Source organism: Alligator mississippiensis, chromosome 14, assembly GCF_030867095.1.
Source record: "Alligator mississippiensis isolate rAllMis1 chromosome 14, rAllMis1, whole genome shotgun sequence".
Classification (NCBI taxonomy): Eukaryota; Metazoa; Chordata; order Crocodylia; family Alligatoridae; genus Alligator; species Alligator mississippiensis.
The window spans coordinates 40,879,660-40,897,091 of NC_081837.1; the positions used below are offsets into that span (position 1 = coordinate 40,879,660).

Consider the following 17,432-nt stretch of genomic DNA (forward strand, 5'->3'; position numbering starts at 1 on the left):
CTCCAGCTGTGGCCTCACCAAGGCCGAGTACAGTGGGAGGATGACATCCTGAGATTTATTTGAGAAGCATCTACGTGTGCAAGCCAGGGTTTTGTTTGCTTTACCAGCTGCAACAACCGCATTGGTGGCTCATGTTCATCTTGTGGTCAGTCATGACCATCAAGTGTCTTTCAGCCGTGATGCTAGCAAGTGTAGCATGCCTGTAAGCATGCTGCGGGTTCCCCCCCCTGAGGTGGAGTACCTCACATTTATCAATATTGAATATCATCAGGTTTGTATCTGCCCACTTACTAAGTTTATCCAAGTTAGCCTGGATCACTAGCCTGTCCTCAGGTGTGAACGCTATGCCTCAAAGTTTAGTGTCATCGGTGAACTTGGCCAGTGCGCTTCTGACACCCACGTCCACATCGCTGATAAAGATGTTGAAGAGAACCGGTCCAAGGACAGAGCCTCGGGGGACGCCACTGGTCACGGAGCACCATAATAACTCGCTGCCATTGACCGCTACTCCCTGGGTCCGACCTCGGAGCCAATTTCCCAGCCATCAGACTGCGGTGCTGCCGAGGCCACAGCTGGCCACTTTTTCCATGAGGAGGTCATGGGACACCAGATCAAAAGGCTTTTTTTAAAGTCCAGGTATATGAGATCAATCTCTTCTTCCGTGTCCAGGTGATATGTCACCTGGTCATAGAAGGAAATGAGATAACATGCCAAAGTTACCAACTCATATATACTTGCCTTCTAAACACCTGTATCAAGGCGTACAGACCATTGAAGTGAAGGCTCTTACGTGCTAACACATTCTCACATGGAATAAATGACCACAGCAGGCTTTTCAGCAGTTTCTTTATTTAACACTGGAGCAACTACATTTAATAACTTGGTACTTACACAGCAATTTAAAAAACCAACGTGTTTCCCTTTAAACAAACAACAACAGTCTAAAAAAAAAGACCAAAGATGTACCCTCCAGATAACATTGCATTTGCTAAATGGAGAGTTGGCTTGTTTCAAAGCAGGTCGCATTTGTGAACACACGACTCTTGCCACAACCAAACGCTTGAACTGTTGCTTTTAATTTCATTGCTTCAGAAAACTATAGAAATAAAATTGTGCTTGTCATTTGTTATCTCGTTTAGGAAAGAGATAACATCTTGATCGGAGGTAGTGAGTGGGGATAGTTAGGATGGGTGCAAACCATTTTACAAAGATGAGATAAAACACCTTAAATTAAATAGAAAGACTGTTCAATAGTTTGTGCCTGGGGAGGCCAAGTTGAGGTGGCAGGAAGCAGATTGGGGCTGGGACAGGTAGCAGAGAGGCAGGAAGCAGAAAGCAGAGCAGAAGACTGGGCAGGGAGCACAGGGGAGAGAACAGAAAGCAGAGCAGCAGATCAGGCAGGGGGAAGGGGATTAGACTGGGGCTCAGGGAGGGAGTGGGGCTAATTTGTGGCCCACTGGCCAAAAAAGTTGCCCCCCCCTCCCCTTTTATGCTATTTAATGGCTACATGTGCAGCCATAAAACCCCTACTTAATAAGTTTTTGGTGTGTTTCTCAGGGTTAAGCCCTGAGTGCAGCAGTCTGTCTCTCTACTACAAAAGCCGAGTGCACTAAAAGCCCTCAATTCAGCCTTAGTCGATAAAACACTTTCAGTTACTGGTTTACAGTGTCTTGATTTGAAAGGCACCATCATTCGTGGTTTAGGTTCACAGCTGTATTACAAAAAACAGTCACCTTTAAATGAGGAAAGCACGCCATTGACCTTGAAGTACGCCGACACCCACAGCCCCCCTTTCTGATACAAAAATTGGAGGGGTGGAAAAAAAATTGGAGGGGTGGAAAAGAAGGTATCCTCTCAGTCACGCCTGAGATACAGCGAGAACGATTCCCTGAAACTTGAAGACTTGCTTCTCACTTTCTGTGGTATCATGGGGGCTGTCACTTGGCTCACCATGTCTGGGTGCGATTTCTCTCCTGAGCCTAAAGCTAGTGCTTCTCCCATATGGGAAGAGAATGGCTCCATAGGAGAAAAGGTTAACTTCTTACAGAGCCAATGATCAGCTAGATAAAAATGCAATCCCTTAAAGACTTCTGAGCGGTGACAGTGGCCAAAGACATGTGCCAGTCCGTGACTTCCGCCGGTGCAGGCGAGACATGATAAAGCAGTCGCTGTAAGCTACTGTCTAACGAAACGCCAGACAAACAAAACTCAGCGACTATATATTTTCCCCTCACTTTGGTCTTTTAATTCGCTACCTGCAGAGCTTGCTCACAAGTTGTAGGGAAGAGAAAAGCACACCTTCATCAGTGTGGAGTCGGGGCTAAATGCTCCTTAACAAGGACCCGTGGCACTGCTAGAGCCACCTTGCCATGATGAACTGGAGGAAGGGGTTGTTCGGGTTCGTTTCCATCGTAACGTACACAAAGAGCACAAAGATGAAGATGGTGAGTATGGCGATCCTCACTGGCATGGGTATGAGCCCTTGATGAGTATCCTCTCGGGCCACTTCTGCCCTGAACTTCTGCTTTTCCAGCTTCAGCTTTTCCTTCTCCACCCTGACCGTCTCTACAGTCTCCTTGGTTGACTGGCCGCTCTCCTTGGCTGCTCTTTGCCTAGAACTGCGAAGAGGAAGACGAGGCATAAGACAGCTGGAAAAAAATCTGTACCCTTGTTACTATTCAAACTTAGCAACAGAAATAGCACACAGGAGGGAAGAAAAAGGCTGGTTGGTGATCAAGAGAAACTTAAAGGCAGGCAAAGGACAGGTGATACAACAAGAACCTCTGAAATTACGGCAGCAAGCTTTTTTGTGAGCTGTCTGGATGGAGACACTGCTGTGGCTTGAATCTTAGGCTGACAGCCATTACGGTCGGGAGCGTGATGTGTTTTACAACAGTTTGCGCTTCACCGACACAACACTGGAAGGAATACATTCCTCAGGCAGGCTTTCGAGGGTTATTTGCTGTTTTAGGACGGATGGGAAATTAGTATTAGGAAACAATGCATTCTGGCCGGTTGCCAACAGAAGCAAAATCTGCAGGTCAGGACTCGTGTTTAATGAGCTGCACGGGAAGATAAATGGGCCTCCTCCAGTCTTCCCGATGCACTACCATGGGGCACAGGTTCCTGCTATTCACTTTTCTCTCTGCACAGCCACAGAAGAATTAGGAAGTGGAGTTCTGCCGAGATGGAAAGGGAGTTGCTACCTGAACAAGAGAAATAACCAAACCCCCCCCCCCCCCATACTAGTTGCAGTGACTAAGTGGTGGATTTTTTTTAAAAAAGACCACCCCATGTACACAATCTGGATGCTGTCCCCTATTAAAAACTAATTTATATTGCTCATTTTGATTTTGACGCCAACTGGTGTCTAGTTTTCACTTCAAAGCACCCCAGGAACAGTCTTTTTGTGAAAGCCGGCATGCCCTCCAGAATAAATAGCAGGCTGCAAAAGGAAAAGAAAGACACCGGCTTTTTTGGACATGAAGAAAGTTGTTTCGGTGCAGGGGGCATCGGTGTTCTCTGCGTGCCGAGTTTCAGCACGGCGCGCGGTGGAAGCATCGAGCAGACTAGTTAACTCAGTAGCAGGAGAGAATTACTCTACCGGCTGCTTTATTGCCAGGAGCACCAAGCACAATTGAAACCCATTTTGCAACAAGCTCTGTTAAACATAAAAAGACGTGATAGTAAGAGATGGTCCCTAGCCTTGAAGAGCTTACAGTCTAAATCAGCACCGAGGCGCAGAGAGGTCCAGGGCAGAGCTCAGAGCTGAGCCCAGGTCTCTCTGGCCCAACCCAGCAACTTAAACGCTCCTTTCTCTTCAGCCCTATATCAAAGGTTCAGGGCTGTCCCAGCTCCCTAGTGACTTCATGTCATTACTGTATTCAAGTGGTGCAATAGCTTTTGTAGAGCAAGTTAACATGGAAGAGCAACTGCATCGCACAAGCCAGTTAAAAACAAATATGCAACTGGCTGTAGAGGTTACACTCCCTGCAGGTGCTGGTGCTCCCCCAGCTCAAGATCTATATTCACAGGCGCCACAGCACAAGAAACTTTAAATACACTAGTCTGCAACTTTCCCATTCTTCTAGCTGTGAAAAAGCCACCATGAAAAGCTAAAGTACACTTCAGCAAGTGGCTCCATCTGTCATAAGTTCCCTGAATTTCTCTCTCTCACCACCAGCGCTGCTTAGCAAGCTGGAGGGGTTGTCATCAACCCAGCAGCCTCTGCAAGGGTGATTTCCTTCAGAGATTTCACAATCTCTGGAAGGCCAAGCTGAAGCTTTTTCAATCACCCACAAACAATGTGAGGGAAGATTAGCCATGGCTAGGTGCTGCATTTCTATTAACTTTGCATCAGGTTATTGAACAGCCTTACCTTATCCCAACAGGAGACTGAGAGGCTGGAAACCATGTTTCACCTTGGCCATCATCTTTGCCAACAGTGCCCCCAGGTGTGTCAGCTATCTGATGAGAGGAGAAAAAGGTTCTGGTGTGACATCTATTGCTCAACCCAGGAGCTTTTAATCCTAATCATTGAAGCTAATGAATAAACTGTGGATATCTTGGACTACAAACATCCTAGCTATTTTTTTGGCATGATGCTTCATGTTTGCAGGCTAAGCATTGTTTTAGCAGGAAACTATGACTGTGTGCAAAACACTGGCCTTGAACATTAGCTATGCCCACAGAAGCTTAAAGGAGGACAGTACCATAAACATAGGGATAACCACATGATTTTTTCTTGGTAAGTGATCCAGTGCACGGAAACTGCCTTTAAATTATCTTGTTCATAGAGAAACCATCCACTTTAGCAAACAGTAAAACCTTTGGTGAAGGATTTATAACCATCAAGAGACTGAGCTAAATAAAGGTTAGTTGCCTGCAGTCTATTCTATTTAACAAACATTGATGTCTGTGGAGTACTAGGTAGTGTTCGATAAGTCATTGTGCTCTTGTCCAGCATTTTCTTACCCTGCTGGAAAAGCGGTTTTATTGTACAAGTCAGTCACCACTCCATAGGCGAAGAGTTGATTTAATCCCTCTATTTCAACAGAACTTACAAACAAGTACAATAAAATATTGCCCTTGTAACTGAAAATAAAACGGGTGCAGGAAAGATAGATGAAGAGCTGATGGCAGATTTAAAACAAAAACTTTTTATGATATCATAATTATGTTCATTAGAACAAATATGAAAGTGAAGGGTTATTTTGAGTAAAATACTGCATTGAGACTACTTTATTAGGACTCAGCTCACGTGTGCAATGGCTGACTATTAATTCGCTAATATGACATAAGTGGGCGCATCGACATGTTCAGTAATGTGCCTTAGATACTGCGTGTTTAGTTTAGTGCTTCGTTAATGAAGTACTAACTGAATGCACAGTAACTAAAATTACTCCACAGCAGGTTATTAATGCAGTGTGTGCCATGACGCGCTACTGTGCAGTGTTATGAGGCTAATGCGCAGTAAGCATCTTGTGTAGATGCACCTGCTGTGTTTTAATTAGACAGTCAAATGTTATTTGGTGAGAAATTGTTTTTACTGATTGAAGCTAATAAAAAGGTCTGTTCTAGACTCAAAACACATAAAATGAGATGGTCATCAAGAACAGCTGTATGAGGGTGGCAATCAAATACATCCAACAAGGTTAGAGTCCCACTGTGCTGATACAAGTCTTGTTCCAAAGAAATTCAATCCAACTCCCCACCCGACAAAGATTTAGGCGTGTCCTTAAAGTCATATATTTTGACCAACATGTGCAGGGTTAACACCTGCAAAATGCTGAACTGAAATCCAGCATAAGTTTATTAAATGTAAAAATCATTAGCAGAAAACCATGATGGAAGTGTCACAGTATGAACATCTCCCACTTCAAGATCATTCGGCTGATTTATAAGTGCAAAAGCAAAGTTATTCTGAGACTGTCTTTGTTTCAATCAGAAGTTTCCTTATATAGTTCTTTGACATGGAGGCATGCAGCTGTTTCCTTGTTATAAAAGACCACCTTTGAGCCAATGTATTTGCATGTCTGCCCTGCAAATTCAGTCTTATGTAGAGATGCCCAGGATCTCTCTAAATGAAGCAGTCTCATCTTGATAGCACAGGACTCTACCACAGGCTAATTTACCATGTGAAGAGGCCAGGTAAATTAGCCTGCAGAGTCCGTACTATTGCTTCTAGTAAGAGGAGAGACTTCTTGATGTGTGGCTTAATGTAAGATCAAGGAAAGGAGTTCTGCGGTCCATGGACGGCATCTGAAACAAGTGTAGATCAATAAAGCTGTTTGCTCCGTTTTGTTTTGCTACCACAGGGTGCAGGATGTTGTTTTAGGGATATAGGGCTTTGGAAGTTTTTACGGGGGAAAAGAAAAGTCAATTTGCTGTAAGTTCATTAGCACCAAAGTACCGTTTTCCTGCGTGTGGGCTGAGGACTGCTGCCACCTGACTGCTTTTGTCCGTGCATCAGATGCGCTGCCAGCTTATCCTCTGGCAATATTTGTTCCAGCTGTTAACATCCAAGACAGAAATGCATTACTTCAGGGGGAAAAAAAAAAGCATAAACAACCTATCCACATTCAAAGCCTCTCATGGTAAAAATTCCTGTATCAAAGTCCAGAATATTACAACAAGCCTCATTTAGGAAATAGCTACTTGAGACTGGTCTAGCTGTGACGAGAAGCGCATACCTTCATTTACAGTGCAACTTTCATTTTAAAAGAAGTGTAACCAGAGCCTGAACTTATTTGTGCCTTATGCATGATATTTATAAACTTCAAGCTAATTTCTGCTTTCTAAAGCAAGTCTAATATCAGCTTGCTTAATTTTTTTAAAACACCAATACCGTTTCCTATACTAAGACCTCTATGGAGATTATAGCAGGTGGAACAGCTTCATTGAGATGAGTCAGTTATTTCATAAGGGAATTTTTTCTTATGAATATATCTGGTACGCACTTCACGCTGCAAGGTTCTCCTGTATGCACATAATGCAAATCGACCAAAGCCAAGGTGCCCCCCATCAGATGGCAGAGATTTTCAGTTATAGCTACTGCTGAAAAGTTAGCAGGAGCTAACTCTATTCCTGCTCTTGAGCACACCTAAGGAATTCCTGAATTCATGCATAAATTTAAACTTTGTGAATTGGGAAGTGCAGCAACAGCACTAGATAGTAAAAGATGGTAGGAGCCAAGCCGGTACTTTCCTCTGCTACTATCTTGGCAAGACTGTAATCTGTATCAGGAGACAGGAGTTTCTTGTGACGTTCTGAAACTTCTGTGTGTGGAGCCTGCGGACAAAGGAGAAATCACAAGGGATGCCAAAAAACCCACTGGTGATGTTCGTTATTCAGGACCTTCACTGCGGTCCGTATTTTTCCAATGGCATAGGGTGAAAGCATTGGTTTTGTATAGTTGTGACATTGCACAGAGCAGTATTTATTACTTCTGAAGCTGTTTTCAAACGTGGCTGGACAGTGCCCGATGTGTGTGGCAATGGGAGGGAGGATGGCCTAGTAGTCAAAGCAGGAGGCTTGCATTCCAGAGACCCTAGTCCAATTCCCCGTGCATTGTGACCCTGAACACGTCGCATCAAAATCTCATAGGTGCCTTACTCAGGACCCCTTTGTTAAATGGGGAGGACAGCATTTCCCTCCTGCATTGGGGTCTTGTGAGACTAAATCCATTGAACTGTAATATGTATAGCTGTCACAATAGCAGAGGGGCACATAACAACTACAGACAGATGGACAGTAACTGGTTGTCTAAGTTTATAGGAACTGGTTTTCCCACCTCTGATAAGGGTCATCTTATTTGAGTCCCTTTAGAATATAAGCTGAAGTATCATGCTGCAAAACTCTAGTGATCGAGTCAGTATTTGATGGTTAATTCTAAATACACTGCTAAGTCTGTATTAATAGTTACTTAGGTGCTTTGTAAATCAGAAAGTATCTTGGTACATCTTAAACACCTGATCTGATCATTTTACAGTGGATTTCCGTGGGCTGCTCTATATAAATTGGGCCATAGAAGCATGCTATAATTAACTGATAGGTTGTAATTGCTGCATTTGTCATGAGACTAATACAACGTGCATCAGTTTATATTAACTGCAATTTCCTGCATTTAGCTATAGATACATAAAATATTCATGCATTAGTAGGTTACTTACTTTATCATAGCCAGAGGCACAGGCTGCTGTCACTTTGAAGTCTTTTGTTTCAAGGACTACTTCAGTACTAGTCTCTGAATGAGAAGAAGGAAAGCTCATAAGTGAACACCTTACAGATGTGCATGAAGTGTGCCGGATACTTTAAAATAAGAGGTGTGGGACAGAACAACTTTCGAAGCTGTTTAAATCAGCTCTCTGGATTTATGGAATAAATACATACAGACACACACATTTAATTAAACTTCCTGTGCTGTCACTGAAATATTTGTAAATTATAAACATAATTTCCATGCATGTTAAAACACTTCGCCACCCCACCCAACAGATACCATGTTCAATCGGACACCGAGATAGATATCACGGCGAGGGGCATTTTAGAAACAATGAGATGATAAAGTGCAAGCTAAGCAAGTGGGAAGAGGCTACATGCCCAGATTTGCAGCACATAACTAACCCCAAATTAGATTGATGACTTTAGGGTTCAAGAAAAAAGGGGTGGCAGGAACCAATGTGGAATGAGTGAACAATTACTTATCTATTCCAGCGTGCGATGCAGTAGGAACTAGTGAAAAAACCGCTTCCTTTAAATGATGTTTAATCAATACAGAAAGAAGCCTTGTTTGAACCAGTTCTGCTTTTGTTATGACAGCTGCTACACTGTCAGATTAGTCCAATGCACAGCTGTTGGTTTCGTGTTTTTTTCAAAACATGCCTAAGCTGCTCAGGATTTTGGAACTCCTTCCTTTTCGCAGCAGCGCCGGAATTCGCCCCACCGAGCTAATCACTTAAACAAAGCTAGCTATTCACTGCAATCTCTAAAATACTGGGAGGGTTGGCTTTAGTCTTCATAGGAACTTCAAACGGAGATTTAAAAGGAGATCAAAAGGCTGGTTTTCAGTTCTAACTCACTCTCCCGAAAGGATCTCCAGGACCGAGCTACTGGATGTTACACAAGAGCCAAGAGAAAAGATCCTGTATTCATTCCTCCTCTGAAGTCTGAAGAGAGCTCAAATGCCTGGATATTCATGTCGGATTTTTTCAGGCCAGATCAGAACAAGGATCCATCTACTTTAACAGCTTCTCAGACTTCAGTCACTGGAATTATTCTGATGAGGCTATCCAACATGTAATTCAAGCTAATTTTTTCCATGTTAAAGCCAATGTTGCTGTAGCCCCTGACTCAGCTGGTACTGATTTTTCATAACTAAATCAAATATTAGCAATAGGTGAAAGGAGATGGCAATGAAGGTGTAACAGAGGTTAAAGAGGCAAATTTTAAGAAACTCTGCAGCAGGCCATTATGGGACAGTATGCCCACACAGAAGATAACTCGGGGTGGGCCAAATGCGGCCCGTGGGGCCCCTAAAAATTTAGAAAATTAATAGTAATCTGCCCCTGGCTGCCTGTCATGCGGCCCTCAATGGCTTGCCAAAACTCAGTAAGCGGCCCTCCGCCCGAAATAATTGCCCGCCCCTGATAACTCCTCTTTCAGGAGACAAAATCAATGGGAATTAGGAAGCAAACACATCTCCAAACATTCTTACTTAATAAAAAGGCAGATTTGCTCCCCCTACAAGGCCTGATTGTCACTATTGCTAAGTTGGTGTAAGTGCGATTTGTTCCCAGTTTAAGGTTTCTTTGCACGGTCAGAAACGGATGGTTTGCATGCGAAGGTTTGGACAGGGCTGATCCTGCCTCAGGCAGGGGGTTGGTCTAGATGACCTCTGGAGGTCCCTTCCAGCCCCACGTCGCTCTGACTCCGAGTTAGGACACTTTCCAGCAGGTGAGGATTTTTTCCTCCGTATGGCATAAAGGGGCCTTAGTGATGACAAAATCAAATTCCCCCAAAAAAGGGGGAAGGGTGGAGCGGTGTTGTGGCACCAATTATTCATGTGGTTTGTAAAACAGGTATTTAAATACCTGTATAAAAACCTGTTTGTCCAACACTTGTGAAAATACCACATGCTCAAGTTTGAAAAACCCGCATTATTTTAATGTCTGCACCCACAAAGCTCAGTATCGTACCTTTTGTTTTCTCCTCCTTCATTTCTGAATACCGGTCAAGGTCTTCCGTTTCATTTGTCTGACCACGTGGTGTTTGCGGGCTCGAATTCATCAACTCTAATAGCTTGTTCTCATAAAGAGTCCGCGTAGAAGCTAAAACAAACAGTTCAGAGCACAAGCGGCTTTTAGTTTGCTGCGTGATTAGCATTTTAATAATAGAAAATGACTGAAATTTAGGATTGTGCTCAGCACCTAGCGGCCCGCACGGAGTGGCGCTGAAATGTATGTTTAAAAAGATGCCGAGCTCTTTTGAAAGCTTGGCTCTTTGCTTTCTTGCATTGGGTCAACAAGACCCCATTACTATTTTTTTTTTTTTTTAATTGCTTGCAAATGTAACCTGCCCTTAACTCTCCCCATTAGTGAGATGATGCGTACGCAGTACTGGTCCAGGTTCGACTCCGTAGAGGAGGAGCTGTTTCTGCAATTCGCTGTCACTCAGTAGTTTAACCTGGAATCCATCTGTGTTTTCTTGGCTCCTGTTTTCGTGACGTTCTTCTATCAGCACACCGACAGTAACCTGGGCCATGGTGTCCAACAGCAGAACCTCTGAAATGAGACATGAGAAAGGCACTTTGAAGAATTTATCCTGTTGCTTCACAAATCCTGTTTTTACCGACGACCTGTCTTTGCAAAAGGTACGTTGCCACTTCTGGATTCCTGCCTCTGTTGGAATGGCTTCCAAATGCCCGACAGCTCCATCACAGAAGACTTCTGAGGGTTTGCACATTTAAAGCCTTTATACAAACCTAGGTAGCAAATGACAAGTAACGTAGCGTTTGCCTGTCAAATGGAATTAAGTGGATCCAAGAGATGGCCTACCCAAATTTCAGAGGAGGCTTCCAGAAGGGAAATAGAAAAGCAATCAATATATGCAAACGTACAATTCATAAATAAGATCCTGGAATCGTAAGTGTACTAGTCTGCTTTAGCACTTTTATTTGAGGTATAAGATAGGCCAATAATTCATACCAAGTGCCCAGGCTTATATGCAACGTGCTTAGAAAAGTACTTGAAGTATCTCGTTATAATTCAGATCTCCATTGTTTGCAATACTCCTTAGGAAATTGGAAATCATTCCTCCCCTTCCTTCCCACATCCACTGTCTTGCCTTCTTTGTTTCCTTGTGTCAAGACAGCTCCAGAAACACATTTCTGCTCGCTTGCTTTCCCTTTTCTATATGTCTCTGCAGCAGCCCGACAGAAATTGTATCATTCACCCTATGTTCTCAGTGAGGGAGTGATGCCCCTTTTAAACCTGCAAGTCTGTACGAGTTGTGTATATGTAGATTTAATACTGCCAGTAATATTTCTAGAGCTAAGAACTAGATTGCCTATATCTACTTGACAGACTACAAAAGAGAAAAGCCTGCAAGATCTGTGAATCAAAGATCAGCTTTGTTTGGGCTGTATCACTAGGACATTTTATTTTCAAGTACCCAAGCAACGTTCCCACAGCACATTTCCATATATATTACACAGACTAAATGAATCATTTCTAGCACAAAATACTGTGCATGACTGCATGCAACAGCTGTTCTTTCATGCCTTGGTCTCCTGTGACCTGGTTTTGATTATAACATGCACCACTCTGATTGGAATCGAGTCTCTAGAGATCCACGGTATCTTACAGGAGCACAAGACTTGCCTAAAGCTACACCTCTGTCACTCCATTCCTTCCCACTTAATAGGAAGAAAAGGTCTAACCTCTGCTGTTTACACCATTTAAAATTGGGTTTAAGGACCACGCTCTCCCAGTTCTGCAATGCTAAACCGGTTGGGATAAAAGAGAATGATATGCGCCGCCTCTGTGCGTCCACTTTTCCATCTGTATAATGGGGATAACATTTACCTACCTCAAAGTGATGATGAGACACTTGTATTATTAATGTTCACAAATCCCTTGGAAGATAGCCAACTGGCAGATGCAACACTTTTAGATGTGCGGTACTTACTAGACTTTTTCCAAATACTTATTTCAACTTCTCAACATCTACCCGTGAATGTCAGACTGAACTCTCATGAGCAGCACAGGAAACACTGTTGCTGGCAGACAACAGCACATCATCGTGGCAGAGACTAGACCTCCACGGTGCCCTCTAATAAACCCTTCTTATTTATTGTCTTCCAGCTACTGTATCTACCATTCACATATCAACAAATATCTATCAAAAACTAGACGTTTGGCAATTGTACCAGAGCTTTTACCGTCACTCCTGACTCGTCTATGCACAGGCTGCACTAGATTTAGCTAGCTGTGTTTAAACAACACAAATCTTATTGTGGGTCCACTCCTACATAGGTTTAAAGCTGCCAGAAAAGCAGAAGCTACCCCAGGCTAACATCACACATGCTTAAACTTACATAAGCTTTATATTCAAGCCAACCCTCAACAACACTGAAGAACTTCTGCTCGGTCCCAATTTCTGGATCTAGGCAGGGATTTTCAAAGTAATAGCAAGAAATTAGGAGAATTAGGTTGATTTTCAGCAGGGGCTGGTCACGTTTCCCCTGGAAAATCCTACAGACTTAAAAAAACCTCTTCAAGATGATATATTTATATGATTCGATTTAGGAAGGCCTTTAATAAAATGGCCAGAACAAAGACCTGAATGGACATGGAGACCGTTTGTATTTGCTTAAACGGCATTAAGTCAACCAACGATAGTTTTGTTTCATTTAACCAATAATCTCTTTTTAATACCCGTTGGCTGAAGCCCACAATATAAAACTCCTGTCTTTATCTTCCTGTACAGAAAAAGAGGAACTGGGGGGAGAAAACCAAACGCCCCATGAAGCCACACACACATTACAATTTTCTACATGAATACATTTGATGTTCCAAGGATTAAGCCTAGGTATTTTGTATCAGCCCTGCCTCAACAAACATAACTGTGCCTTATCAAGTGGTATTACTTCTTTTTTTCCCCCCAAACAAGAACTGCTAATCCCCGAAAAGGCCCCCTTCAGTTTGCATCTAGTTTGCTAAAGATATCAGGCTCCAGTGCTGCAGCCTGGTGATAAAGAACCGTACCAGCGTTAGACACGGCCTTAGAAAACATTCCTACTAGGAAAACCAGACAGATCCACTTACTCCCTCACATCATCAGGTGGGATTCTGACTCTGCTAATTAAAGCAGTCAGAGATGGTAAAAAAAGGCTTCCTCTCCCTAAAAGCCCACTTGCCCTACTCCCAGGGGCTAGAATGCAGTGCTAGTGACTCATCTGTGACATCATTCATTTCCACGGCAATAGCCTGATGTCAAACCAGATTGTGATGTCACCCCTTGGTTGTCAGACGGAGGCATTTTACGTGGAAGGAGAAAACCCTTCTACAAGAGCAGCGAGGCCCGAAGAAAATTGCAAGAGCGTACAGGGGTTAGAAACCCGACTTGTATCTTAGCAAAGTGTAAGCAAATGCCTCTGGTGAAATCTAACCCACCGCAGATATTGTTGGAAGCAAACCCTGGACGGGAAATCAGCTGTTTGGCAAAAAACGAAAATAAAATCATGGGTTATAGCAAGCAGAAAGAGCTGCAGGAGTAGGAATGATCTGGGGAGCAAAGAGGCATCACGTAATGAAAAAGAGAAGAGGTAATCAGTGTATGTGGCTCTGCAGAGAACATGACTCGAATACTGGATTCAGCTCTCAGCACCAAAAATACTAGCTGGGACTATTTACCTGGCTGGAAAGGGGCATTGTATAATAATGAACGAGGCAAAAGAAAACTCTGAAGAGTAACAACAATGATTTAAAGCCTACTGGGATTTTATTTTTTGCAAGTAAGAATAAGAGAACTGAACGTGTATAGCTGAACTAGGCTTATTGTCAATTAAATAATCTTCCTATAGAGGAGACGGATTATGCTACAGAATAGTCTTCCCAGAGAAATGAAAAAGCACTTAAAAAAGGAAAATTACCGGAGAATATACCGAAGGGAAGACGCTGCATTGCGATGCTCCTGAAACTCATTGGCTGATGGGTGCTGGGGGGACAAAACGATCACCCCGCTGCGTGTACCTGTTCCCTTCAAAACATTAAAGGCAGACATCACTTATGTAGGCACACATTGTAACGCCTTGATATTCCCTCGCCTGTTGTACTAACCGGGCTCATTGAGATGACGGATATGAAGCGGATTGCAGTACCTCCGATGCTTTATCCTCCATCACAAGACACGCACAGCACCTGGCCTTAAAACAAATGCACCGCAAGACACCTGATGGGTTACAGGGAAATGCAGCTAGATCGTCTAAATCGTTCCACTTTCTTTGTATTAAATTACCCAGTTTCCTCAAAGTTATCCCTTTCCACAATGAATGAAGCAAAATAGTGTTCCTTTAGAAGCGTCACTTGTTTCAAAGGTAAGGTCTGGTTACAAGGAAATAAGAGCTGGGTGCTTTCACCTATGTATTTAGCACTTATTAACCTCCCCATGAAAGCCACCTTCTAGGGAAACGCAAGTGAAATGCAACCCAAGGCAGGTCAGGGGCAGCGTTCACTTTATCTGCAGACCTTGCTTCGCACAAAGCTAGCCACACTGAATGAACAATATTTCAGTCGCTACCTGGCAATGCTTATTTCCAGAAGGAGTTTAGCAGCGAGAACCACCTTTTTTTAGACGCGAGGAAAATGCCGGCTCTTAGCATTCACTTGTTTTCTCACTGCAGAAAAATAATGGAGCAATTTGTCCGCTGCGGAGATCTCAGAAAGATCAAGGCAGGGCAGAATATATTTAACAGGATGACTTCCTATTTGCCATCTCTGGGTTTATCTTGTGAATCACGTTTGCGCGTCTAACAGTGCGGGGGCACCCCGAAAGGATCTCAAGGCACCCCAGAGAGGAGCCTGGCTGAGAATCACAGACGACTGCAAGGCCTGACCATGCTGATGTGTGTGCACGAACATACAACTCTTTCAAAAAGACACCATTCACCTAGTTCAAAGATTGCACAATTACAACTAAACCCCAACCCCAATAGGTATATTTGCTTTATTTATCAGCCTCGGTATGGCGAGGATATATAATGCACTGAGCCCCACTAAGACCAGGTTTAGACTTCATTACCAATCTTGCGGTCATCCGAATGACTTTAATGTAGCACCTCTCATTCAGAGGAATCTTATTTGCCACGGACAAATGCTTTCAGCGATAAGATTGCTTTTATCCTATCCGGTTTTTCTTACTTAAAGTCACATCAGGAAGGCACTGTACTGGAAAAAATGGAAAACAACTTCTGCTCGCTGTAGCTGGGAACTATTTTTTAAAATAAAGCCTAGATTCCTGTGGAAGCAGATTGACGCTCAAAGCAGTTGTATTTGCATTCTTTTGAAGGAGTGAGATCTGGTGAAAAATCTAGCTACTTAAGGGCTAGAAAAGGCATTTCAAAGAACAACAGAGCAGTGGAGAGGAAGGCTGAAGGGAACTCAGGTGTGCAAAATAAAACAACTTGAAGTGAAGGTTAAAAAGGGTACCATTAATGAGGACTCGGAAGCTCCTTCCATTAGGAAAGAGACGGCTCTTTTATAAATTTTGCGGCTGCTTCCCAACCTAAAATCATTTAAAATGATCAAGCGCGCACGTCAGTGTTCTAGATAGGACTGCTGCCACGGCAAGGTCACGAGCAAATTACAGGGGTGCGTTGTTAGTTATAATTAATCCCAGGCAGTGGGCTAGCAACGCTGCTCGCTCCAGACAACCGCTACCATTCTTTCCGCAAAGCTCTGCTATTTTTTACTTTGCATCTAGGTTTAATAATGCCACGTTAAAGGCCCGCCTAGCTGCAATCACTTACTGGAGACGTTGCCCTGCTCGGGACACGTTGCTAAAATTTTCTGCTTGGCTTCAAACAGCCCTGAGGGCTCCTGGGACGCCGAGGCTGTTCCCAAACCTGTTGAAGTCCGTGAAAAAGGTTCCAGCCGACTTCGATCAAGGCTGGATCAGATCTGGAGAGGGGCAGGAACTGGCTGGTCCCACACCACACACACGATAGCTGCAGCTGCCCGGCACCTGGGCATCAAGAGCCTGGGAGGACCACATGAGACTGTCAACATTGACAAAAGTAGTTAGAGGCACTATCAGTTTTACTAGTCGAATAAGTTATTGCATCCTACCATTGCAAACACCTCCCCCCCCAAAACCGCCGTCAACTAGAAGATAAGAGACAAATATTCCTCTCTTCTTTGAATTTATTTATTTCATGCATTTGAACCCACCACGGCTGGCCACCTTATTTCCCAGATAGTCCATTTCCTCCCTTATCTGCCAGAGAGTTTCCCGCGGCCGAGACACGGACGGCCTTTTAAAAGGAGGGAAATGTGATCGTAAAGCAGCGCCGCGCTGGCCGGGGCAGCATCTAGACACGACCTCCGTTTTTAACTGGGGTGACGGCACGTTGATGACATCTGTGTGCACGCGTGTATGTCCAAAGCTATTTATGTATGTGCATGTACGTGTGTGTGTGTGTGTGTGCACGTGTGTTTTTCCAAAGCCTTATATGCATGTGCATGTACCTATGTGTATGTATTTCCAAAGCTTTGCATACGCATGTATGTACATATGGTGGTGTGTATTTCCAAAGGTTGACGTGCATTCGAGTATATTTCCAAAACTTTGTATGTGCGTGTATGTGTGCATATGTATTTCCAAAGCTTTGCATGTGTATGTACACATAAACACACACACACGTGTGTGTGTGTGTATTTCCAAAGCTTTGTGTGTGTATATGTACATGTGTTTCCAAAGCTTTGCACATGTGTATGTACATATATCTGTGTATTTCCAAAGCTTCATGTATATGTATGTGTGTGTGTGTCTTTCCAAAGCTTTGCATGCTTGTGTACATACATAGATGTGTATTTCCAAAGCACATGTGCACGTGTGTGTGTATATATATATATATATATATATATATATATGTGTGTGTGTGTGTGTGTGTGTGCATTTCCATAGCGTTGCATGTCCATCTGTGTACATCTATACATACGTGTGCATTTCCCAAGCTGTACGTGTAGGTATGTGTGCATCTTTCCAAAGCTTTGTACGTACACGTGCGTGTGAATTTCCAAAGCTTCATACACGTGTGCGTGCACAAATGTTCACCTGTCATGTGCTTTACACGCACATGAATGTACCATGTATTTCCAAAGCTGTGTACGTACAGTTTGCAACCACCAGCACGTACGCATGTGCATGCATTT

The 17,432-nt window shown here is 43.4% G+C and overlaps 1 protein-coding gene across 3 annotated transcripts; it reads right to left on the reverse strand.

Moving 5' to 3' along the window:
* Positions 1-829: 829 nt before the first annotated feature.
* LEMD1 (LEM domain containing 1) lies at positions 830-16,889 on the reverse strand. 3 transcript variants are annotated; one of them, XM_059717189.1, is made up of 7 exons: positions 16,028-16,889; positions 10,611-10,781; positions 10,197-10,328; positions 8,172-8,245; positions 6,413-6,511; positions 4,379-4,467; positions 830-2,618 (listed from the first exon to the last, which is right to left on the reverse strand). In XM_059717189.1, exons 2-7 carry the CDS (start codon positions 10,759-10,761, stop codon positions 2,354-2,356), a joined length of 810 nt encoding a protein of 269 aa, XP_059573172.1. In that variant the 5' UTR covers positions 10,762-10,781; positions 16,028-16,889; the 3' UTR covers positions 830-2,353. The 3 variants fall into 3 exon arrangements, with proteins under 3 accessions (XP_059573172.1, XP_019332820.1, XP_059573171.1); XM_019477275.2 differs by lacking the exon at positions 16,028-16,889 and adding an exon at positions 14,153-15,530; XM_059717188.1 differs by lacking the exon at positions 16,028-16,889 and adding an exon at positions 13,326-13,438.
* Positions 16,890-17,432: the final 543 nt, after the last annotated feature.